This window comes from Bos mutus, chromosome 4 (assembly GCF_027580195.1).
Source record: "Bos mutus isolate GX-2022 chromosome 4, NWIPB_WYAK_1.1, whole genome shotgun sequence".
Taxonomy (NCBI): domain Eukaryota; kingdom Metazoa; phylum Chordata; class Mammalia; order Artiodactyla; family Bovidae; genus Bos; species Bos mutus.
The window spans coordinates 103,015,958-103,041,386 of record NC_091620.1 but is presented as its reverse complement, the minus strand read 5'-3'; the positions used below and the strand labels follow the sequence as shown (position 1 = coordinate 103,041,386).

Sequence of the window (25,429 nt, the reverse complement as noted above, 5' to 3'; positions counted from 1 at the left end):
CATGGGGCCGCAAAGAGTTGGACACAACCTTGTGACTGAACTGAACTCAACTGACTTTCCTTATAGACACGTTATAGTTAATTGAAAAGTACAAAAAAAAGAAACAATTCACAATCATAAAAATGTACCCAAGGTACCTTTTTAACTAAAAAAAGTAGAAGATGTTTATGGATAAAATGAAAACTATTTTTGTGAAAAAGTAGAGAGTTTTACTCTGTGGTTTGAAAGACTCAATGTTTAATCTGAAGATTCAGTGCAATTTCAAAAACTCTGATGGAATATTTTGTCAAATTTGACAAGCCATTTCTAAAATGTATATATTAGAACCAAGAATAGCCAGGGAAGAAGATGACAGTATTTTCCCTATGGATGATAAAACATTATAAATCTATCATAATCCAGACAGAGAGATAGTAGCACTGAGAGATATTAATAGGCAAATGGAGTGTCATAAAGAACTCAGGCACTGATATTCACACATATAGAAACTTGATACATAACACTGGAGGTATTACAAGTCAGTGTGGCAATTTAATAACTGATGCTAGGATATTTGGTTATCATATAGGGAAAACTAGATTTCCTACCTTGTCCTAGCCACAAAAATAAATTCCAAGTGTATTAAAGATGTAAATTTTAAAAAGTAAAACACTGACATTTTCAAAAGAAAATAAGTAAAAATATATTATGACTTTAGGGTCAAGACATGTTTTAAAATAATATTCCAAAAACCCAAACCATAAAGGGATAGAAATACATCAAAATCGAAAACTTCTATGCACTGAAAAGCCCTCTAAGTAAAGTGAAAAAGGCAAACCGTATCTTAAGCTCTGAGAGGAATACTCAGTATCCAAAAAATGAGCATCTACAGGAATTTATAAAAAAGAAAAACCGAGGTCCATTAAACAGTCAAAAACTGTTCAGTTAGATATCAGGGAATAAGAACTGAACCAATGAGATGTTTTTTTTTTTACACATTTCACACTGGCAAGAATGTAGCGAAAAGGGCATTGCTGTCTGTTGCTGGAAGGAAGATAATCTGGTCCGAACACTGTACCCATTGTCTATTTGGAGCAGAATTTTCACAATATGAAAACTGAAAACTTGTATACTCTGTGATCTTCCAATTCACAGCAATCTGTCATCTACTGATAGGAGAAATTTATATCCTTACACAAGACGAAACCCAGAGAATGTTTATGGCAGCATTATTAGCAAATGCACAAAATAGAAAGCAATTTAAATGTCCATCAGTAATGAAGTATTCTCATACAGTGTAGTATTGCAAAGCAATTAAACTGAAGCAAAGGCATATAAAAACACGAGACACAAGGCTGAGTATAAATATATTGCTGAATGATATATTATGTAAAGTTCAAGAATACAAACAAGCAATATATGGCTTATGAATAAAATTGTGGGAAAATCATATAAACTTTGAAAGAATGATAAACACTAAATTCATGATAATGATTATGTCTGGGGAGGGAAGAGGGGACAGCAGAATTGGGGAGCACAGACAGAGACCTTCAGCTATCTCTGCAATACTTCTTTAAAACATTTTAGAATACATGTGGCAAAATGTTGATACTTGATAAAGCTGGGTTGTGGAATACATGGGTGTTCTTTGTTATTCTCTACAGTAGGGAGTGTATTTTAAGTATTTCATTTTTTAAAATGAGAGAAGCTTAAGATTACATGTCTATTTAGTGCAAGATTGGGATTTGAATTCAGGTAGTCTAAGTGCCTCATAGTCTTGCTACCCTATATGGCCCCTCTGAAATTGGCGTGAAATGACATAATATGTATATATACACATATATACTATAGACACGTATAGACATAAACATATATATGTATATACATGTATATGTACATGGCATATTTAGTACTTAGCACATTGTATGACAGCAAAACCATTCAGCAAACGGCAGCTATTATCACTCTATTAGTATATTTTTTGTCTCTTGCAATTATATGTTTATGTAAATGAAATTTGTACATATTTGTCTTAGACTGTATCTTACATATTATTTTAATACCCAAACTCTCTTAAGAATCATGACGGTGACTTCAGAACAATGATGGATATTAATCCTCAGCATGGCTTGCCAGATTCTAGATGCCTTCAGGATGAGTTATCGAAATTGTAAAGGGTAAAACAAGGATTCATTTATTATTCATCAGCACTTATTGAGTACCTATTGTGTCCCTCAAACTGAGGATTTATTAATAAAGAAGAAAAGGAAACAGAGCCCCTGCCCCAGTGGGGTATTACTGTTCAATGGAGATATAAAGCAAGCCATATATGTGATTATAATTTTATTAATAGCCACACTTACAACTTTAAAAAAAACAAATAAAGACAATTCTAATAATATATTTTACTTAATACATCTGAAATTTTGTCATTTCAACATGTACTCCATATACAAATATATTAATCATATAGTTTACATTCATTTTTTGTACCAAGCTTTGTAATCCAGAGTGTATAGTACCTTTGTAGCAAACTCTTAGTTCATACCAGCCACATGTCAAGTATTCAGTAACGCCATGTGGCAAGTGCCTGCCGTTTCTAGAGGGCAGCATGTTTCTAGAGGGTGTAGTACAATGAAGAGTAATTCAAAAAACATGCAAGTTAAGTGGTAAAATCAAGGGGAACAAAAAGTGTGCTTTTAAATAACTGGGTAACAGTAGTGGGGTAGACATACTTTAGGTTTAGTAAATGAATTTTGAGGAAGTATCTTTTGAGCTGAGACCTGAAGGATGAGAAGGAGCCAGCCACAAAACAAGAGAAGGGAAGTAAGCTTTAGTGAAATTCTACTAAACTTTTATAATATGGCAGGCAACAATGTTCTTAAAGAATCACTCTGAAAGAGGTGAAAGAGGACCTCTAACGCTAATTAATTAATAATAGAAACACAGTCATCATTAAAATAAACTAATGTTTTGGTTCTTCTTAAACCATATGAGTTAAGCATGAGACTCTCTTCTGAATAAATATTCTCCTCTGGATATAAATGAAGCTTTACATAATATGACATAAATTAGCTTATGATAACTAGCTTAGACAGGAGAAGGCAATGGCACCCCACTCCAGGACTCTTGCCTGGAAAATCCCATGGATGGAGGAGCCTGGTGGGCTGCAGTCCATGGGGTCGCAGAGAGTCAGACACGACTGAGCGACTTCACTTTCCCTTTTCACTGTCATGCACTGGAGAAGGAAATGGCACCCCACTCCAGTGTTCTTGCCTGGAGAATCGCAGGGACGGGGGAGCCTGGTGGGCTGCCGTCTATGGGGTCGCACAGAGTCGGACACGACTGAAGCGACTTAGCAGCAGCAGCAGCAGCTTAGACAACTCACCTTTGGACCTTGTACTCCGAGCCCCACTGGTCCTCTAGGGCCTGTAGGGCCCATCTGGCCAACTTCTCCCTAGTGAGGAAAGAGTATTTGAAGAGTATTTGACTCTAGCACCAAAATAAAAATAACACATACCTTACCTTTGATCTCCTAAGAGCAAAACATATCAGCAAAATAAGATAAAACTGAGTTTCATATACTCCATTCACATATGTGTATATATGCATTTATCTATTCAAATATAGATATATTTCAGGCAAATAGATATATGTACATATATATGTATATATGGTCTGATTTAAAAGACAGGCTGTGTATAATACTCAAAATTGACTTTGAGTCCCCAGGAAGGGCACGTGAAAAAGATCAGCAGTTACAATCCACAGCAACTATAATTGACACATGAGAAACCAAGATTACCGCTGATCCAAAGCAGTATCCTAACCAGAGAGAACAACCTGAGCTTTCACCATTGACCTCAAATCAGAAATTTCAAGGACAGTAACTGTATTCTATTGAGCTACTTCTCACAGGGGACTCTCGAAGGAATCTACTGAAAGGAAGGTACTCTCAGAGAAGTGAAGTGAAAGTCACTCAGTCGTGTCCAACTCTTTGCGACCCCATGGACTATACAGTCCATGGATTCTCCAGGCCAGCATACTGGAGTGGGTAGCCTTTCCCTTCTCCAGGGGATCTTCCCAACCCAGGGATTGAACTCAGGTCTCCCACATTGCAAGCGGATTCTTTACCAGCTGAGCCACCAGGGGAGCCACAAGGGAAACGCTCAGAGAAGTGTTGATTTAATAATGCTTAGTGATTCTTTGAAGCAACATTAAGGACAGCTGGTTAAACAGTGTCATGCTTCTCCCCAAAGGATAAATAAGGATAAATAATTTATCTTCTAAATTAGAACATAAATTGCCTCCAAGTTCATAGAAAACTTTTATTGGCTAGGTATTTCTGACTCTGTATCTTTAAATATTTTGGTTGTCGGACCTACTGTGTGATCATTGGTGAGAATAAAAACTAGCCAACCCACAGTAACCTCTACTGATATTACTGCTTGAGTTGCTTGAATAAGGTCTCACAAGTAAAAGTAATAAAAACAATAAATTGAGATGTGGAAGTATAGTCTGCCTCCTCGGTAGCCACCGGTTCCACATTTGTGGATTTGAAAGAGTCCCCATAAAATTAAGTCCCTCTGATGAGTTTGTGATTAACCTCTCTGTCCAAAACTTTATTATTCCCTTTCTTGTCTGCGCTGTTCCCATTAGGGTTAAGAAGTATCAAAGAAACGGGGGGATTGAAACTGAGCAGGACCCTGTGGACCCCTCCTGGGTTCAAAAGCTCCTCCATTTCCCCTACTTCTTGTTTGTAGATAGACTTGAGTCTCCTGGGCCAGAGTTCCAAAGAGCAGGCACAGGCAGTTACTAGTTAGGGAAGAGAAGGAATGCAGAAACAAAGGAAAACCAGTTAAACAAGAAAAGTACTGACAATCGTTCAGGGATAAAGCAGTTCCTTCTCTTTAGGAACTTTAAGTCTTAGGGACTGGCATAACAATCTGATGGATATCTCTGAGATGTTCTTTAAGAACTAAGATCTGCCTCCACCACCTGCCTTTTGTTTGTAGAAGCTTAGCATCTCTGACTCCATATTGTACCTATCTGTTCTGCTGCTTTAATCGCTGAGTCATGAGCCTCTGCTCAGGTCTGCATGTAGACTTGTTAATTACTAAAGGGGTTCTGCTTGCAGATTACAGGTTATGCAAACTTACCTCACATGAGGAGATAAGAAAGTATGAACAAAAATAATGATTGTCTTGTCAAGATTTATAGGAACATCAGGACCAGACTCAGGTCAACTAACCAAGAACAAAATGTTATCACAACCCTCCTTGGGCCCTCACTGTGGTCATCCTTCTCTTCTTGATCTTAACCCTTTCCAGCTTCCCCCTTCCCTAGCAATAAAGAAGCTTGGTTTCTATCCCAAATTAGGATGGTTCTTTAGAACATTAGCATACCATCTTCTCAGTTTGTTGGCTTTCTGAAAAAAGTTGTTTTTCCTCTCCCCAACACTGTGCCTCTCGACTTACTGGCCCTTCATGCAGCAAGTGGTATGAGCTTGGACTCTGCTACAATTTAACCAACCTTGGTTGGAAAATACTCAGGAAAGAAATTCCAAAAAGTTCCAAAAGCAAAACCTGAATTTGCCACATGCCAGCAACTAAACGCTTTGTAATATTTACAATGTATTTGGTATTAGAAGTTATCTGGAGATGATTTTTTAAATACAGGGAGATATGACTAGATTAAGGACTGGAGCATCCTAAGATTTTGATATGGGGAAGGGAGTGGGAATCCTAAAATCAACCTTCCAGCAGATGCCAAGGGACAAATGTGAAAGCTGCTAAGAGCATAAAGAATGCACATTACATTCTCTAGACCATTAGGAATATCAGTAGCATTTTGCATTAAATAGAGATCTCTGATTTTGAAGTTCATCCCCTCTGCTGCCTTCCAAATGCACTGGCCACTGACCAGAAAACAACAGTTAGAAAATAGATTAAACTCTTCTCTCATTTAGAAGGTTACCTTGGGACCAGGTGAGCCTTGTCCTGGGGGCCCTTGTGGACCAGGTGGGCCAATGGGACCTTGGATTCCCTTTAAAATAAAATTTGAAGAATAATATTAGTGAAATTAAGAAGGAATTTAAACAAGAGAAGTTTCAAATCCTCCAAAGTAAAAGTTCAGTTCACATCCCATAGTTGATTACTTGTACTCAGTTAATACTTATTGAATGGGTGGCTGAGGCTGCTAGGGGAACCACAATATGCAATTCTACCATTTTTCCATAGTAAGAGTAATTTTAACTGGCCTGCATTTCTGCTTAGAGTAAAAACCACCTTTCCTAATCCCTGTTGCAGCGGGTATTGCTTGGATTCTGTCCAATGGGATGTGAATGAGGGGATTTGTGCAATTTCATGCTGAAGGAAGGATATAGCGCTCCATCCCTGTTCCCCTCCCCCTTGCTGAAGTGATGACACGGAGCCTGCCTATCCTGGATCAGGTGGATGGGGAAAGCACTTTTGGAATGTCAGACTAACACGAATGAAGAAGCCAGAACCTCTGAAGACCTTAATGAACAGAGGAAACACACCAGCTTGGAGTTTTAAACAGGAGAAATACAGTTTCATCTTATTAACCTATTTCACTTCTCAGTTACATACAGGCAAACCTGTATCCTAGCTGTACCAAGGGATATCTATCAGGATGTGAAATTGAAAATTTGACCTAGGCTCTAAGAAGCAAAAGCCTGCAAACACAAAACTGAAGAATGTTCTAATACTTGCCTCTCATTCACACTGTGGGTATAAAAAAGGAGAAGATATGGGATTTAATAAGGTCTTCTCCAGAGAAAAGTCTCCTAAAGTGTTTTCTTTGAAGAAAATGGGGAGAAGTTTGCCACATTATAGAAAGGGAACATCAGTGAAACCTCTGGGAGACCTTGATTTTAGTTTTTGGAACACCATGGACCAGTGTCTGACTCGTTCCAAAGAAAGCTAAAATATGCTGTGATAGCCAAGAGAGGACTGGGTGGGGTAAGCCCGTGCATCCAGAGCTTGTCAGTGCAAAGGCCATGCAAGTTTTTTTTCCTGTGGACCAGATGTACTCTAGATTCCTGGAGTTGGCCTGGAACTGCTTTGATTTCTGTCCAAGAGGACCTGGAAGAATAATGGAACTCCAGCTGAGAGAGTCCATATAGAGTAAATATATTCCCAGAAAAGCAGAGGCTGATGGGGAGAAACAGCTGGAGGAAGAGAGTCCTTTGTCGGTGTCCCAGGAGTGGCAGTGCAGGAACCCCACCGGGAAAAATGTCAGCATCAAACATCTGTCAAGACCAGAAGACCCAAAGCCATCTGACAATAGACCAGCCAAGAAAGACTCCATGCCCTTCCCGCCTGCTCCCATCCTCCCATCCTTGATTCAGCCTGGGAGGGATCAGAAGTACATTCTATCCCATGGACCACAAGCTCATATAAAATAAATGAAGATTAAAAGGAAAATTGATACATTGACTAAATAGTTTGTATTACACAATTAAAACTGACTTGAAATTTAGAGGTAATCCTATGTATGTTTAGTCACTCAGTCATGTCTGACTCTTTGGGGACCCCAAGGACTGTAGCCCACCAGTCTCCTCTGTCCATGGGATTTTCCAGGCAAGAATACTGGGTTGGTTAGTCATTTCCTTATCAGGGAATCTTCCTGACCCAGGGATCGAACCCGCAGCTCCTGCCACATCTCCTTCATTGGAGGCACATTCTTTTACCCCTGAGCCACCATGGAAACCCCTAGAGGTGATCCTATAACTTACTCTTACCTAAAAGTGATAGGAAAGTCTGTAGCCTGATGGCAATATTTTTTCTGTGGTAGGAAAAAGAAAAAACTTTCCCCATTGATAAAAAATTTAAAGGGATGATGAAAGAAAAACTAAGACTTCGTTTTATTTATCCCCCACAGGTCACGATTATGTAAAAAATGGCTGCAAATACATGATAATTTTATGAAAAATGTGATCCTATTTTCTCCAGCTAGATGATACATCTGCTTGTTCATTTTTTAAGTACAGATATCATTCCCTTTTTCTCAGGTTAATGAAGATGAAGCACTTTGAACAATTTAAGGAAGCTAAGGTTCAGGATTTATGCTATGCTATGCTAAGTCACTTCAGTCGTGTCCGACTCTGTGTGACCCCATAGATAGCAGCCCACCAGGCTGCCCTGTTCCTGGGATTCTCCAGGCAAGAACACTGGAGTGGGTTGCCATTTCCTTCTCCAATGCATGAAAGTGAAAAGTGAAAGTGAAGTCGCTCAGTCGTGTCCGACTCTCAGCGACCCCATGGACTGCAGCCTACCAGGCTCCTCCGTCCATGGGATTTTCCAGGCATTGAACCATTATAAGAAGGGAATCCTTCCTGACTTTTACAACAGTCTACAAGTACCATGTTAGGATCCAAAAAATTAAAAACATATGTGCATATAGGCATGTACACATGTATATGTGGTTACTTATATTTCACTTTATTTTATAAGATATTTGAAGTAGTAAAGCCTCTAAATATTTAATGAAAATCTGCAGAGGCCACTTGAGAGAGATTGTAAACATGTTGCTGGAAACAGAAGTTCCCCCAGAAACAGATGAGTGGGAAAATTAATGTCTATAAGAAAAGTGAGAAGATTTAACAATAACAGTAATTCAATGGGTAAGCATGTTATAGTAAGGATAAGAAGAAAAATGGGTAACCGCCTGTGAAGAGGTTAAATTTAAATAGAATATAAATCCCTTGTCTTAAAAGGGTAAACAAGTTTTTTTCTTGTTCAGTTTACAAATGACATATTGCATTCAATTTCCTACCCAGTAGGAGTCAGCTCCATATGGTCACATACACCTTGAAAGGTTTTTACTCTTGAACAAGAAAAGAAGAGGCTGAGAAAGCAGAAGTCAAAGAGGTGTGTTGGTTTTTTTTTTTTCCTTTTCAAGCTGTAGAACAACTTCCACTGAGAAACAGCATCTGAAAAGACTTGGCTTTCTTTGAACCTCATTTTCAGCCCCACAATGGTGACTCAGCACCAGGAACACCACAAAACCCAGGATGTAACAGCATGGTCACTTCCAGGATCAGGAGCTTGCTGAAACTAGCAAAGAAAACGACAAAGCTGGAGAATGCCTGGTGGCATAGTCAAACCATGATCCTTATGTAGTCCAAAAACAACAGCTCTTAATTATTATCTAAATATTTATATACAGATTCATCTTGGCTTCTCCTGCACCTTAATCCTCCTGATGTATTATACTAGGACCGTTACCAAGGGGAAGGAAACAGAAAAAGGAGTAATATCCAACTTGGCTGTTGCTCGAATTAACAACAAAAAATACTGATTAATTAGCATATAATTAAAAATAAACTCAAGAATTTATGTCAATAATGATATTCTCAATTATCTCCTTTTTTATCCTTCTCTCCCTATTCTAGATAAGTGTTAGTTGTTCAGTCGTGTCCAACTCGGCAACCCTATGGACTGTAGTCCACCAGGTTCCTCTATTCATGAAATTCTCCAGGCAAGAATACTGGAGTGGGTAGCCATTCTGTTCTTCAGGAGATCTTCCCAATCCAGGGATAAAACCTGGGTCTCCCACATTGCAGGCAGATTCTTTACAGTTTGAGCCACCCATCCTAGATAAAGGAAGTACTATTTGTTCACTAGGCAATGGAATAATTTAAACCATAATCATAAATTTTAAACTTTTTGCCACTTTCTACACAAGAGGACATTCAAAATAAATTTGGATTTGTTGGTCACTTTGATTAAATGAGATCATATAGGTAGACAGTAATGTTATATTCATATTATTTCAGTTAAACAAAATTGCCTCGCTTTTTGAAAAGTTATAATCAGAAGAATTTGGAAGAGGTTCCAGCCATAAATTCAGAGACAGCCTCACAGATCTTTCCTTTCTTCTGACCAAGAGGGACCAAGAGTCATTTATAAACCTGCTCTGTGGTTTGCTTCTATTCAGGAATGGTGCCCCTTCAGTAAAGTGAGTGCCTCTAATGCTGGGCCTTGTTTAGGGTTTTTTTTTTTTTTTTTAGATTGCTATGTGGCTAGAAAATGGGAAATACTACTCTACTGGCGTCAGAACAGAATGGGATTTCATCAGTCATAAAGATTCAAGGGGAAAAGCAAACACAACCCACCAGGTTAATAAAATATTTCGTTTCCCTTGGGAAACTAAAAGCTCCAAAACCCTCATCCTGTAAATTGGCTTTAATGTTAACAGTCACAGCACCAAGAAACACACGATTTATTTTTTAAGTCTTTGTAAGTTCTCAAAACTAGAATCTTCTGGAACCATCTTATCCCTTCCTACATACCTGTTTGGATGAAAGTGAAAGTGAAGTCGCTCAGTCGTGTCCAACTCTTTGCGACCCCATGGGCAGTAGCCTGCACCAGGCTCCTCCATCCATGGGATTTTCTAGGCAAGAGTACTGGAGTGGGTTGCCATTTCCTTCTCCAGGGAATCTTCCCGACCCAGGGATCGAACCCAGGTCTCCCTCATTGTAGACAGATGCTTTACCATCTGAGCCAACACCATTGCAATTCCACTATCAAATGTACTTATAGCTGTTTGCCGGACTGGCCTTCAGTGAACACCAGCTTTAGGCCAGAATGTTCTGTATGAAAGAGAAAGAGAGAAAGCAGCAATTACCTGTTCCCCTTGACTCCCAATTCCAGGGATGCCCATCAGTCCTTGGGGTCCCACAGGTCCCATATCCCCCTGTGTAGAAATAAGCCAGAAATTTAAGAATACAGCTAACCTCATTCTTTCACACTTTGCTAATCTTGCAATATGATGGATTAAAGTCTATCTTTTAAACCATAAAGAAGTTCAACATGGAAAGTTACAAAACACCATTGCTTTTAAATAGTGTATGGTTCAAATTTGCCAAAATAGTGAATAATGTTTTCACTATTTGGTCAAAAATGGTGTATGTTTGCACCAGCTTATATTCATCAATCATTTTTCCATAGAGAAACCAAAAATTCAAAAATTGTTTTTATAATGACACAAACACTTCTTGTTAAGATCATAGAAATATTTAAATATTTAAAACATATAAAATTCATAGGATGTAAGAAGATCAGTATTTGAGAAAGGAATTAAAGAATAATATTTTTTAAATTTCTAAATACCTTTTTCCTCCAAATCTTAACAAAAATTTTAAAACTTTTTTAAAACATTTTAAAGCTTAAGAAATTATCTAAGGTAAGTGCAGCAAAATGAAAGAACTTCACCTTCTTATTCCATGAATAATTTTGAGAAATAAAGTGAGAGTTATCAGTGAGAACAATATCATTCATCCTTTCTCTGTGTATTTCCACAAATATTTTGTTTAGTGTTTATTGTGTGCTAGGAATTGCTCCAACATGGGGAAATAGCAGTGACCAAAACAGACAAAACTCTCTTTCTTCATAGATCTTTCATTTTCTTGGGGAACACAGAAGATAATAAACAAGACAGAAGAAATAATAGTATGCTGAATGATGGTACACGCTAAAGAGAAAAATAAATGGAGGAATGGAGAGATAGCTGCAATCTGGGGAAAGGTGATTGAGGATGGTCTCACTGATGAGAGGGGTAAACCAGGTAGAAACTTGGAGGAGAAGCATTCCAGGCAAAGCAAACATCCATGCAAGGAAGATGCCTAGAACATTCCAGAAACAGCAAGGAGACAATGTGGCTGGAGCTGGTGAGCATGAGGGAAAGCAGTGGAAGATGAAGTCAGGGACGTGTGTCAGTGGGCTCAGGCAGAGCAACTGATAGGGTCTTTTAGGCCACTGTGAGGGCTTTGGCTTTTCTCTACGTGAGCTGAGAAGCCACTAGAGGATTTGAGCAGAGGAGTAAAAGATCTGGCTTAGTTTTCAAACGTTCACTCTGCAAGCCACATTGAGAACAAACGGAAGAGATGTCCGTATGAGAGATGACTGTGGCCTGGATCAGGCTGTTGAGTGAAGGTGGTGGGGAGTGCTCAGATCCTAGATAGATTTTGCAAGTAAAGCCATCACGATTTGCTATAGATCGAGGATATCTTTGAGGTTTGTGGGAAAACATCAGTTCAGTTCAGTCACTCAGTCGTGTCTGACTCTGCAACCCCACGAACCGCAGCACGCCAGGCCTCCCTGTCCATCACCAACTCCCAGAGTTCACACAAACTCATGTCCATTGAGTCAGTGATGCCATCTAACCATCTCATCCTCTGTTGTCCCCTTCTCCTCCTGCCTTCAATCTTTCCCAACATCAGGGTCTTATCAAATGAGTCAGCTCTTCACATGAGGTGGCCAGAGTATTGGAGTTTCAGCTTTAGCATCACTCCTTCCAATGAACACCCAGGACTGATCTCCTTTAGGATGGACTGGTTGGACCTCCTTGTAGTCCAAGGGACACTCAAGAGTCTTCTCCAACACCACAGTTCAAAAGCATCAATTCTTTGGCACTCAGCTTTCTTCACAGTCCAACTCTCACATCCATACATGACCACTGGAAAAACCATAGCCTTGACTAGATGGACCTTTGTTGACAAAGTAAAGTCTCTGCTTTTGAATATGCTATCTAGGTTGGTCATAACTTTCCTTCAAAGGAGTAAGCATCTTTTAATTTCATGGCTGCAATCACCATCCGCAGTGATTTTGGAGCCCCCCAAAATAAAGTCTCTCACTGTTTCCCCATCTATTTCCCATGAAGTGATGGGACCAGATAACATACTTGGGAAAGCATACTTGTCACTTATTGAGAGGGAAAAGACTGAGATGAAGCAAGGCTGGGGAAGGGTGTAATACCAGTAGCTCAGTTTGGGACGTGTTAAGTTTGAGATACCTAAAATAAACATTCAGGCAGAGATATCAAGTAGGTGAGAGGGGTGTGAGCTGGAGATGTCAATTTGGGAGCTCTCACGATATAGATGGTATTTGAAGTCAAGACTGGGTGAGTTTTCAAGTAGAAAGAGAAGAGAGAAGGTTCAAGGACTGAGCCCTTTGGGTGCTCCAAGTATTAGAGGTCAGAGAGATGAAAAACCAGCAGTGGAGACCGAAAAGTATACAGCCAGAGGGATCAGGTGAAGATATTCTTTCAAGAAGGTGAGGATCCTAGCAGATGATGCTACTGATAGGCCAAGTAAATTGACAACCAAGAGTTGACCACTGGACTAGGCAACATGGATAAATATGCTTTATTTATTTATTTATATTTGTGCTGGGTCTTCATTGCTTTGTATGTGTTTTCTCTATTGCCGCAAGCAGGGGCTGCTCTTCGTTGCAGTGCATGGCATCTCACTGCAGTGGCTTCTCTTGTGGTTGCGGTTCCCGGGCTCTAGAGCACAGGCTCAATAGTTGTGGCACACGGGCTTAGCTGCTCTGCAGCATATGGGATCTTCCCAGATCAGGAATCAAACCTGTGTCTCCCACATTGACAGGTGGATTCTTTACCACTGAGCCACCAGGGAAGCCCAATACACTTATTTTAATGTCAACTGCATTTAGACTACATCAGGATCTGCAAACTTTTTCTTGAACAGTTGGATAGTAAATATTTTATGCTTGAGAGTCATAATAAGGTCTCTTGCAAAACCAGTGAATGCTGCTTCAGTAGTACAAAAGCAGCCAGACAGTAGTTAAATGAATAGGTGTGTCTGCTGAATACTTTATTTACAAAAACAGGCAGCCCACCCTATAGTTTGCCAATGCCTGGGCTAAATAAATATGCTTTTGTGAACAAAAGCACATGATTAGATCATAATTTATATAATATTAAAAACCTGAACCTGTCATGAAGACAGGCCCTGGCATATGCTTCTTAGTGGTTCACTTTGTGTCAAGCCCTAGTCTAAATAAATGTCCATAGAAGGAAACAGGTAATGGACTCGAGTTTTAATTCAAAGCTGGGTTATTCTGATTCAGAACTTGATTGCTTATCATGAGGCATTCATTGTGCCAAATGCTTTTCATGCTTTATCTCATTTAATCCTCACAGAAACCCTCTGAAAGTAAGCACCCCCATTTTCCAGATGAGGTTAAGTTGGGAAGACCCCCCTGGAGAAGGAAATGGCTACCCACTGCAGTATTCTTGCCTGGAGAAGTCCATAGACAGAGGAGCCTGGCTGCAGTCTCTGGGGTCACAAGCAGTCAGACATGAGCAACTAACATTTTACTATTTTCAACTCCCAGTCACACAGCTGATAGATTCAAGTCCTCTCCCTCCAACTCCGAACCCAACTCATAATCACTGTTCTGCAAATGTTCAACAGCTCATATAACAGACCTCTTTGGGGAATTACATCACATTCAAATATCTGTAGTAAAGCTACTTCCTTGTTCTGTAAAATAGTGTATTTTTGAGAGTCCTTATCACAGAAGTGTTTATCTAATCACTTGAATCCCAGAATATAAAAGAGTAGGGAAAGAAGAAAGGAGAAGGGAAAGGGAATGAAAATCAGATAAAAGCGTTGCAGTTACTAGGTGACACTGTCCTGATATTTCAGTGTCTTCTTTGCATGAGCTCCAGATGTGAAACCACAAAGACCATGTCAATACCTGGAAAAGTTAATTTACTGAACTTATAACACAGCATTTACGTTGTACTCAGTAGTCACTACTCCAAAGAATGAAAGAGCATCTTACGTATTTTTGTGTATTTGGAACTGGAGTTACACCACCAGAGCTCAACTATTTGAACCAAGAATTGTATGATGTCTGAAATTTGTATAGTTCAACATTTACTACTGTCTCTGCTACTTAAATACAGATACCCAGAAGAGACAGCTACCAGTAAATAGTAAACAGAAGAAATAAGTAATTCGAGTAGAAATACAACACCCAAGATAATCATCCATGTCAATTGTTATTCTAATACAATGATGTGTTTAGATATTGACGTATATGTAGGACTCCAAACTAATTGCTGTCTGTGTTTTCGCACATTTCTTATATCCCTTCCTTTTCTGGCAGCTTTCCCTTCCTACCCGTCTTTAAAACGTTTGTAGTTAACTGGATACCTGTGTGGTATGGTTGTCAGGTTGTACATAGTTCATAAATATACATACATAAGGAACAATAAAAAGTCATTTTATTGGCATATTTTCTGTTATCCACCCTATATGCAATACCTTGTCCCCTTTTATTGATGGGCCCGCTTCTCCTTGTGGGCCAATTGCTCCTTGAGAACCTTTTTCACCCTGAAAGTATATGGGAGAGCTATCAATGCAGTAATAAAATTCAGGATTTTAAAACAGGTAAAGCATTCAAACCATCAAAATTCACTGCTAACTACAAATGGGTAATTCTAACTCCAAGATTTGTAAACTGAAAAAAAAAAAATAGCATTAACATTTCATAAATATAAAAGAATCTGTTCAAGCAGAAAATTTACACAGCATCACTGAAGTGGGAAAAGAGCCCCATTCCTAATATAATCAGAAATATCTGAAAGTGGGAGATCTAATCAATCATGTATTACAACCAACTGAATCAGTCTTCTGTTTCTTTACCATTTCTGTAACTGTATCCATTACATAATGAAAATCTGTCTCTCAGTATGTGAAATAACATTTGCTAAGATGGAATTATTTATTAAGTGTTTTATACCAAAATTTATAAACATTTATTGAAAACTTAGTTTTAAAAGAATTTGTGGAAAATCTTTTGGGGTCTGCTTCTAGAGCCACATGGCCTACGTGAATCACTCTGGTTGTGATGTCATGTCAATGCAGTCGTAACACTTTGTCATTTGTATGAAAAACAAACCACAGAAGTGATCAGAAATAGCACACATTTCATAAATTCATTTGAACCAAGAGTAAAATCAAAGAACATTTGCAGGAAACCTAGGAAAATATACCTTTATGTCTTTCTGTAGTCATTATTTATTCACTTAAGCCCCATGTCATTGCAAAGTAGCCCCACGAAGTACATACAGAGAACTCCCATTGGTCTTGCTAGTTGAGGAGTGAAGAATTCTGTCTAATGGGTTCTGATTGTTACCACAAAGTACATCTGTGTACAGTCAATCCTAAAACAACACTGAATATAAAGAGTTCTTTCTTTGATGAGTCAGAGGGCAATGCAGTGCTATGGGTTATTATGAAGGAATGTAACATTATACCATGCCGTTGAAACTGCCACTAAAACGTGCCCTGAAATATGCTTCTCAGTGTTTTATTTACTCTGTTCTCATTTATTTATTTCTTTAAACCCCACAGATTATAAGGAGAAATAATTCTGGCTGTTTGAATTTTCCAGGTTGTTTGGGCTATACATAATTAGAAATTTACTGTGTGCCAAAAAAATTAAATTATGTATGATAAAACTTTCTGAAATGTGGTGCCAAATTGCTGACCTCTGCCTTCTTGTGATGATATTTTGATTAGGCGAGGGCATTAGTAATATCCCCTTTTCCAACATATTATTTCTATTTACTATAACAAATTAAAATGTGTTGGTTAACAAGGGCTTCTTTTAAAATTCAGCCCAGCAGTCACTCACAACTTCGTGTGATATATTTGTTTTAGCTAACTGATTTCCCTTCAGTGGAGATTTAGGTTTCTCATAGATAATTGAATATTGATCATGGTGGAAGAGGCTGAAAATGAGAAGCAATTTTAGAGTGTAAGACTGTACTGAGAAGGTCAGATCTCAGTGACTCGACTGAATGAAGTGGAAGGTCTTAAACACTTAGAAAACAGCACACGCTTCTCGGGGTAGTGTGTGTGCATGCTTGTATGTCTGGGGGAAACATTTTAGGAAAGGAGGAAAGAGGACCCCCAATTTATCCTTGTGAAAGTTCACTTTCAGTCTATTGAAAGTTGCCCAGCCGTGTCCGACTCTTTGCGACCCCCATGGATTGTATGGAATTCTCCAGGCCAGAGTACTGGAGTGGGTAGCCGTTCCCTTCTCCGGGGGATCTTCCCAACCCAGGGACCTTACCTACCCTGAAATTCTGTTGTTGCTGCACAAAGGGTCTCAGAAAATCATTTCCTGTGTGGCCTTTAGCAAGTGAGCCATATATTATGGGTAAAGAGTCTAGACCAGGGATCAGCAACCCATTGTCCAACCCCAGCCCACTGCATGCTTTTTTGTAGATACAGCTTTACTGAAGCACAGCCAAGATCACCCATTGTTTAGGGTTGCCTTCATGCTTTAGCAACAGAAGCTAAGTGGTTGCAACAGAAAGCACATGGCTCACAAAGTCTGAAATAGTTACTGTCTGGTTCTTTACAGAAAGTTTGCAAGCCCTGGTCTAGAGGAACTTGAGCTACAAGAATTACATGTGGGAGGCGGTGCAAACAGTTAACACCTCAGTTGCCAGGTGAGAGGTAGTTCTTGCGTAACATTTTGCTCCTTCTGGTAGTAAGGCAAATTCGATTCCCTCCATCCACCCACGTTACCTTTCTTATATTAATGGCAATAGTGTGATAAATTGGTTTATTAGATTGTTTCTTGTCTGTTTCACAGAACAAAGTTGTGGGTAAAACTTGGTATGTCGTGTGTGTGTTAGTCGCTCAGTCGTGTCCGACTCTTTGAGACCCCATGGACCACAGCCCACCAGGCTCCTCTGTCCATGGAATTCTCCAGGCAAGAATACTGGAGTGGGTTGCCATTTCCTTCTCCAAAACTTGGTATATAGCTATGCTCAATAACTTAATTTCTGGGCATAAAGATGCTATTTATCCCTGTGGTTTTAATGACTATGAATGACTTTAAGAGATTTTCTAATTTCATATGCAGTAACTGTATGAAGCAGCAGCCTTGCAATTACTTGTTTATAATTGCAAATGTCACTATAGCTTCATGTTAAGGGAAAATTTACATACAAATTCACTTAATAGGGTGAAGATGATCAGGAAAATACTTGACCTGGGATAGTTGGCTAGGACACCGTTTTTGAATTTATAATTCATGATCATGCAATAGAGGCATTTCTCCTCCATGTAGAAGGTGCTGTTACCTTTGGCCCTGGAAGTCCTTCTCCTGGTAAGCCTCTCTCTCCTGGTGGTCCCTCAGGCCCGCGGGGACCCTGGTTAGGATACAAGAGAGTGAGGAGCAAAAGGAGAGACAGAGAAAATAGGAGAGAGGAGAGGGCAGGGAGGAGAGAGGAAGAAAGATAATGGTCACATTTCAGTTCACAGGGACATGCAATGATATAGTCCTATTCACATGATTAGTGAGACTCGATCCTCCTAGTACATACCATGCTGATAAGTAGAATCATATGGTTGTGAAGAATAATATTCTCATTGTATTAAATACTTGTTCTATTTGATTAGCATAAGATGTTCCATTCTGATGTTCTCAAATTGGCAGAAAATGGAAGTGAAGTGATACTTCAGAATAAGGATGAGGAAATCAATCCTATGAGGAAAGGCTAAAAATCTAGGACTGTGTGGCCCAAAAAAGGATGCAAAGTGATGAAATAATTTAATTAGGCACCAGGGGAAGGAATCACCACACAGCTGTTTTAAAGCACTGAATTCTGTTTACATGCTGTTTTAATTTCCATCCTGATAAATTTGGATTCAGACTTGAATTCTTTCTGGAACTTGTTGAATCCCCTGGAGGTTTATGTGCAAATAGAAATCTTGATAGAATCTTTTAAGAGATAACAAGACTTTTGATCTCAATGATTAAAATTAAGTCCGTGTGACTCTTGCTCAGAAAGGCACTCAGTAAGGTGAGGACTTCTCACATAAGGAAAGAAAACAGTGCAGTCTCAGGGTTTGAAACGGATGAACGGGCAGATGCTAGTTGAAAAAGACAACAACAAAATATTCACTTAAACCAGGAATTTTAAAAGATTATAAATTTGTTCTCTCTTTCTTCTTGACCAGAAGGCAAAAAAAAAAAAAAGTAGAAAGGAGACTAATAACAAGAATGGCAGATGCATGAACTGGAGCTTTTCCTCTAGTAGACATAGAAAGATAATTAGGACTCTCTTGGCAGGGAAGTAAATCTATGATGGTACAAGACGGAGTTGCCCAGAGCCCCAAAGGAGGTTCCCCCCTGTAGACACTCTGAGTGATCTTGGGGCTCAGTCTACAGTAATCTAGGGTGATTTAAGAGATGTTTTCTACTCAAGCCTTGGAGCTGAACTAGGATCCAGCATTATGCACATCAGTGGCCAATCACAACTACAGATTTGTGAGAGAGAAAACTAATTGTACCCCATATCTAATTTTTTGGGGCTTTCCTTAAAATCGTATCTTATAAAAGACAGCCTTCTTTAGTATTTATGCATAGCCAATTTAGTAAAGGCTTTAATTAAAGTAAAAAACTAGCATTTAACTCAATTTAAATTGCTGTACTTATGGGAAAACTAGCTTTTAACCATCTAAGGGCTTAATCAAAGTCCTAATATCCATGACAGAGTAATCTAATGTTAGAGCAATTAACTAGGAGAAAAAGAAATATGGTGTGAAAATTAGATTGCAAACTAGACAGAGAAGCCCTAGCTAATATTACACACTGTATAAAAAAATATTAACAGGTTATTCCTCTTCCTCAAATGAAAATAACCCAATTTTCATGGAATGCAAAGGAGTCTTTTTCCAGCTCATTCAAATTTTTTTCCCATTCATTCAACGAATGTTTACCAAATGCCTGGTAGGTGCAAGTCACTGTGCTAGCGTCTGAAAACAGCAGACAGCCCCACTCCTTGTCTCATAGAGTTTACAGTCTTGCATAATAAACTAAAAGCAGGTTTGGGAGTCATTTGGACTGATGTTCAAGCCACCTCTTGCTACATATCAACAGTGTGATCTTAAATAATTCCATCTCTCTAAGTTCAGCATTCTCATCAGAATAGTGGTAACAATAGTATCTACCTCAACCACACATATTAATATAAGGACTAGATCAGAGAGATGTAAAGCTCTTACATATTAAGCACTCAATAAATATCTGCTTGCTATCACTATCAAAATTGTTTTCCCTGGATCCTTCAATTGCTAAGAAAGTCCTTTCATGAAGTTTTTACAAATTAAGTAGTCTCAGAGTATGGCCTATGTTAAGCAGTGTGGAGATGCATGCCACATAGAGCAGGCACTGACGCTTGCTTCCACGTCTGCATTTCTGGAAGACAGTAGCCAAGGTGAAAATGAAAATCATGAAGACTTTGAGGAGCCCCATTTTCCAAGCTGCTGAGAACAGAGAGTTAATGCTTGTGAACAATCACTTAGGGGCATTGAAAAAAACAGTGATTCAAGGTTCAATTACTGGAAACCTGGAAACTGTCAGCATAATATTCTGCACCATCAGTATATTCTCAAGTTTTCTAGTTAAACAGTCAAGGTGAATGATGACTGCTAACCAGAGAAAAGAAAGAGCAGGTACTTGGGTTAGATGAACTATACTTTCAATTTATTAAGATGGTACCAACAGATTATTTTTTAAAAGACAAAAATGCTCAGTAAAAAAGTATCTTTTTCAAAGGCTATCAGATCTAGTTATAACTCTGACATTCTTATTTGGCTTCTAATGAACACCTTTAATTAAAACATATCTAGTGGAAGAGACTAATTATCAATTAACAAAGTCTGACCAGAAATGCTTTATATGAGACATTAACAAGATAAAATATAATTGTCTATTATCATTATCTTCCTTAATAATCTCAATAGTGTGGATAATCGGAGAAGGCAATGGCAACCCACTCCAGTACTCTTGCCTGGAAAATCCCATGGGCGGAGGAGCCTGGTAGGCTGCAGTCCATGGGGTCGCTAAGAGTCGGACAGAACTGAGTGACTTCATTTTCACTTTTCACTTTGATGCATTGGAGAAGGAAATGGCAACCCACTCTAGTGTTCTTGCCTGGAGAATCCCAGGGAAGGGGGAGCCTGGTGGGCTGCCGTCTATGGGGTCGCACAGAGTCGGACACGACTGAAGCGGCTTAGCAACAGCAGCAGCAGCAGCATGGATACGCAATTAAAGTGGTTTCAATATATGTTGTAGGCATTAAATATAAATATGCTAAATAATATTAAAAATTATCCTTAGTATTCAGTGAAATTTATTTTTAACTTCAAAATAATTAGTTTTACTTCAGGAGATTTTTCTTACTGAAAGTGCTCCCAAAAAACCAAACACAGCACCCTAAGAGTCTTGAACCAATTTATTATTCTTTAATCAGTCATCTGACAGACCAACACACAACTAGTGATAATCATATAATTAAAGACGGTAGCTGTCAGTTCATAGTTCAGTCAAGGAGCTGGAATATTAATTCATTTGATCAGATTTATATTACTATCATATAAAAAGAGTAGTTAGTACTAAACTAGAAACCACTTGAAATGATTCAGGCAAAGAAACAAATGTAAACAACTTTCAGCAGAAGCTTTGTCAGTCCTAAGATAAGCCTTTATGTTACTTTGAAATAATTCAAAAACTCATTATTGATTTTTATTATGATATTTTGGGACAGTATTTTCATACATTTCTTGAGATTTATCCCCTCTTTGTTATGGTTTTAGTTCCCAATTATTTCACAGACTACACAGTGTCACTCTAATTTGTGTAATTGTGGCTTAGATAACAAGAAAACAAACAAGAATTTCATGTTCTGCCAATACCGTGAAAACCCTCTAGCTACAAAGAGAAAAGCAAATAATACAAATTTTTCTTTAAAATGAAGGCCCCCAAAAAATCAATAATTAAAGGAAGTTACAGGGTTTCAAAACAGAAAGAGAGCTGAACACTAGAGGTATGCCCATAAGCTAACACTGTGACTGTTCTGGGTGAAAAGTGTGGTTGTGTCCTAGGGCAAAGTCCAGGAATCTAAGAGGAAGAAGTGGGAACAATGACTTAGGCCCACTCAGTGGAAGATGAGCAGGAAATTAGAACTGAAATCCTCCCATAAAACTAGGACCTTCTAAGTTATATATCTCCAATGAAAGGGCAGGGTAGATCACAGTGCTCCCATCAACACAGTGTTATGAAGGACAAGAACCGTGTCTACTTCACTTGGGCTCTAAGTGGACCTGACAACTCCTAACCGGGTCCTGTGCTGTGTATGGGTTGTAGTTTCAAGCGACACCACGTTGGTGGTCCTGGGACACCTTAGTCAAGGCATTAACATCAAGTATGTGCCTGGAATACATAAGAGATGCAAATAAATGCACATTTCTCTCAAATATGCTCCAACATAGAACACTTGGGATTTCACAGTTAAACCTGGCTGACAATAAATTCAGATGCCAGGGTAAAAAACATACAAGAAATTAATTCTCAGTGAGTAAAAGTGAACCAATAGATACCAAAAAAAGGGAAGGTAGACTTTAAATGATTAATGGTCTTAAGAATAAAAATACAAGAAGCGAAGAGGACAGTATAGCAAAAATATATTAATAAAAAGAGGTAGATTTTTAAAAATAGCTTCAAGAATTTTTTAAAATACTTATTAAGTTAAAAACACAAGGGATGATTTAAGGACATTTTCTAAGTAGAGAAAAATACATTTGTGCATTATGTTAGGTTTTAGGAAACCACCCCAAAATGCAACTAAACAATAGAGTTCTTAAATAAATAATGTAAAAAAGAAAATATCTGAAGAGATCATAACTAATACCTTGCAAAATTGTTGATTTCTCAGAGATATGAAACTCATGAATTTGAAGCAATATAAATGAAAATATATCCATATGTGTTTGCATCATAGTAAATCTATGGAGATAGTAAGACCTTCAATGGTAGATAGTAATGGCAAATCCTCTCTTGATTATTAATTAATTGCTTGCCCCCACCCCTCACCAATTATGGCCATCATCATGGCCCCCTCCATTATGAAGGAGTTTTGTGGTAGTCAGCATACTATCAGAAATATAACTGGCTCTGTCCAGAGAAAGGTGGCATCAGGCTTCCATGTACCGTTTGCAGATTGGGCATAGTCAGCAGTGGCAACATCCAAGTTAGCTTTGTTCAAAGGAAGTTGATGTCGCTCCTGTGTATAGTCTCCATCCCAGCCACTAAGTAACTCAGTGGATGGTAGTAGAGCTAGGAAATGAGATTGAGTGACGTTCCGTCTATTTGCTTATTTAGAACCGTCTTTAAAATGGATGTGGTTTGGTGAGCATTCACCTAGGACACAAATATTTTCATACTCTGTGCTCATGAAGAGAACAGGAGTCTACTTCCAGCTAGGCCGGCCTAACACGCTCAGTTTTGTTCTCCTTTTGTCTGTTCATATGGGGCTATAGGTGTGGCTCGTGGGAAGAGCAACAATGGAGAAGATGCCATCAGAGTCTCCAAGTCAATTACTCATGAAACCATTTGTATCTTTAAGAATTGATGCTGGACTTCTACTGCATATAGCCTAGACGTCTTATATAACACCCAGTTCATGATGAATAATTCAACATATATGGTCACGTATTGTCCCTTGGTTAGCCATGCAGTCTCTTTTAGGATTCAGCACAGCAAGGCAGAGCTGTTTATTAAGTTAAAAGTAGGTGGTAAGCCTATGGCTGATTCATGTTGATGTTTGGTAGAAACCAACACAATACTGTAAATCAATTATCCTTCAGTTAAAAATAAATTAATTTTTTAAAAGTAGGTATATGGAAGGAAAAGAAGTCTTACGTTTGTTTCAAAAACCTAGGTTTCTTTTGGACAGCTCATAAAAATTTGACATTGAAACACGAAACTCATTTTTATTCCCACTTATTCAGAACATTGTGAGAAGGTTTTTTCATTTCTGTCGAAAACGTCCCAAATCCTCTGCTGTACTCCCTGTACTCATGGCAGCATGTCTGGGCCTGCGTCCTTCTAGCCGATGTCACTTTGCTTTTCTAGGTTTCCAGTCTGCTCTAGTGTAGAATGAGCAGTGTCTGCAGAGAACTCACACTCTCTCTCAGTAGTTAAGTTTTAAGAGTCCTATCTACTTAGTGGGAACAGCAGATAATTAAGCCAGTATATTTTCCCGCTATATGATGTTCTATTTTTTTTGAATCTGTGTATTCAGACATTGGTGAAAAGTCTAACCCTCAAATAACATGCTGCCATTTCATTCCCAGAGTATAGCAAGGAAGCACGCATTTGTCTTAATATTTACATGTGAGGAACTACAAAACCCAATTGAGAGACCAACTATTCAGTCGGTTGTTTTTATTCGAGCTACTATTCTTTTCTAGAAGGATAATGATTACTTGAAAAGTTTAAAACCTTCTTATTCCAGAAGTCATGTTTTATTCATTTTCTCTCCAGCTCTCTTTTGATAGAAAATTTTTTCCTTTCCAACAACAGTGAATATCAAAGCTACCTAAGGTAGAAGCTGCAAATTGCACAGTATTACCTGTCTACCATTATCAATTCTAACTTTAGAGTATACTCAGTATTGGGGGATTATACTCAGTGATTTTTCTCATGATTATAGGAAAGTCAATTACAAATTATAGATATTAAGTCTGAACCTAGATCTCCTATCTCCTAGGAAAATCTGACATATGAGAACGCTTTTCTTCATGGACAAGCTGATTAATTTCATAAGAGATTATACTAAGAGCCTATGTACATATCCTATAAATATAGTTATCCCTTTTTCAAGTAGTATGAAGACTAACGCCTGGATCTGACCTTTATATATTTATTGACTTTTGTTGTTCAAAAAGATAAAGATAGCTTAGTTTAACCATAGTCTAACCCAAAGGAGCACATAAGAATTTATCCTTTTAATTCCACCTAGAATTTTTTGCTACTCACTGTCTGGCCCGGTTCACCAACACCAGTAGGTCCTGGAGGCCCAGTTCTTCCTTCCTGGCCTCTTTGCCCCTACGAGGAAGAAATAATTGAATGCAAGCTTGAGTTTTTAAATAAAGAACACACATAGCACAAAGTACTCTGGAGATTTCAACAAAGATAGATAGCAAAAATGTCAAAGTTTTCAAATTCCTAAAGATTAAAAACAAACAAAAAATCTAAAGGAGGAAAGGGCTTCCTTTCCTTACCCTTTCCTTACCCTTTACAGAGGTAAAGAATCCACCTGCCAATGCAGGAGACATGGGTTAGATCCCTGAGTCGGGAAGATCCCCTGGAGAAGGAAATGGCAACCCACTCCAATATTCTTGCCTGGAAAATCCCATGGACAGAAGAGCCTGGTGGGCTATCCATGGGGTCGCAGAGTCGGACACAACTCAGTGACTAAACAACAAAGCCTGAAATACACCTTGAATTTAAGTGAACAAATTACCCCCAAATATTCCTCATTCCTTCCTATCTAAATGCAATTTTAGTTTTCAGAAATGATTAGCAGTTGGCAGAACAAACTGTGTGCAACTCGCTCTGATTACTGAGAAGACCAACAGACAATGCTTGTGCTGTTCCCTGGCCCCCGCCTCTGTCCTGGGATGCTTCCCATCCCCTCCCCTCCCCACCCTGTCCTGTTCCATGTCACCTCGCCATTCGTGTTTCACCTTTCATCTCGTTCAGAACCCTTCTCCAGTAACACTGCCAATATAAACTCCACATTC

General features: G+C 38.7%; 1 protein-coding gene across 1 annotated transcript in view; it reads right to left on the bottom strand.

Annotated features, from left to right (window-relative positions):
- COL28A1 (collagen type XXVIII alpha 1 chain) overlaps nucleotides 1–25,429 on the bottom strand; it is a 182,446-nt gene that overhangs the window by 107,988 nt on the left and 49,029 nt on the right. Inside the window, exons 13-18 of the mRNA XM_070368820.1 lie at nucleotides 24,663–24,731; nucleotides 17,920–17,988; nucleotides 15,083–15,151; nucleotides 10,633–10,701; nucleotides 5,956–6,024; nucleotides 3,368–3,436 (exon numbers count right to left, since the gene is read on the bottom strand). Of these exons, the coding sequence (XP_070224921.1) occupies nucleotides 3,368–3,436; nucleotides 5,956–6,024; nucleotides 10,633–10,701; nucleotides 15,083–15,151; nucleotides 17,920–17,988; nucleotides 24,663–24,731 (414 nt within the window). The remainder of the gene's footprint in view (nucleotides 1–3,367; nucleotides 3,437–5,955; nucleotides 6,025–10,632; nucleotides 10,702–15,082; nucleotides 15,152–17,919; nucleotides 17,989–24,662; nucleotides 24,732–25,429) is intronic.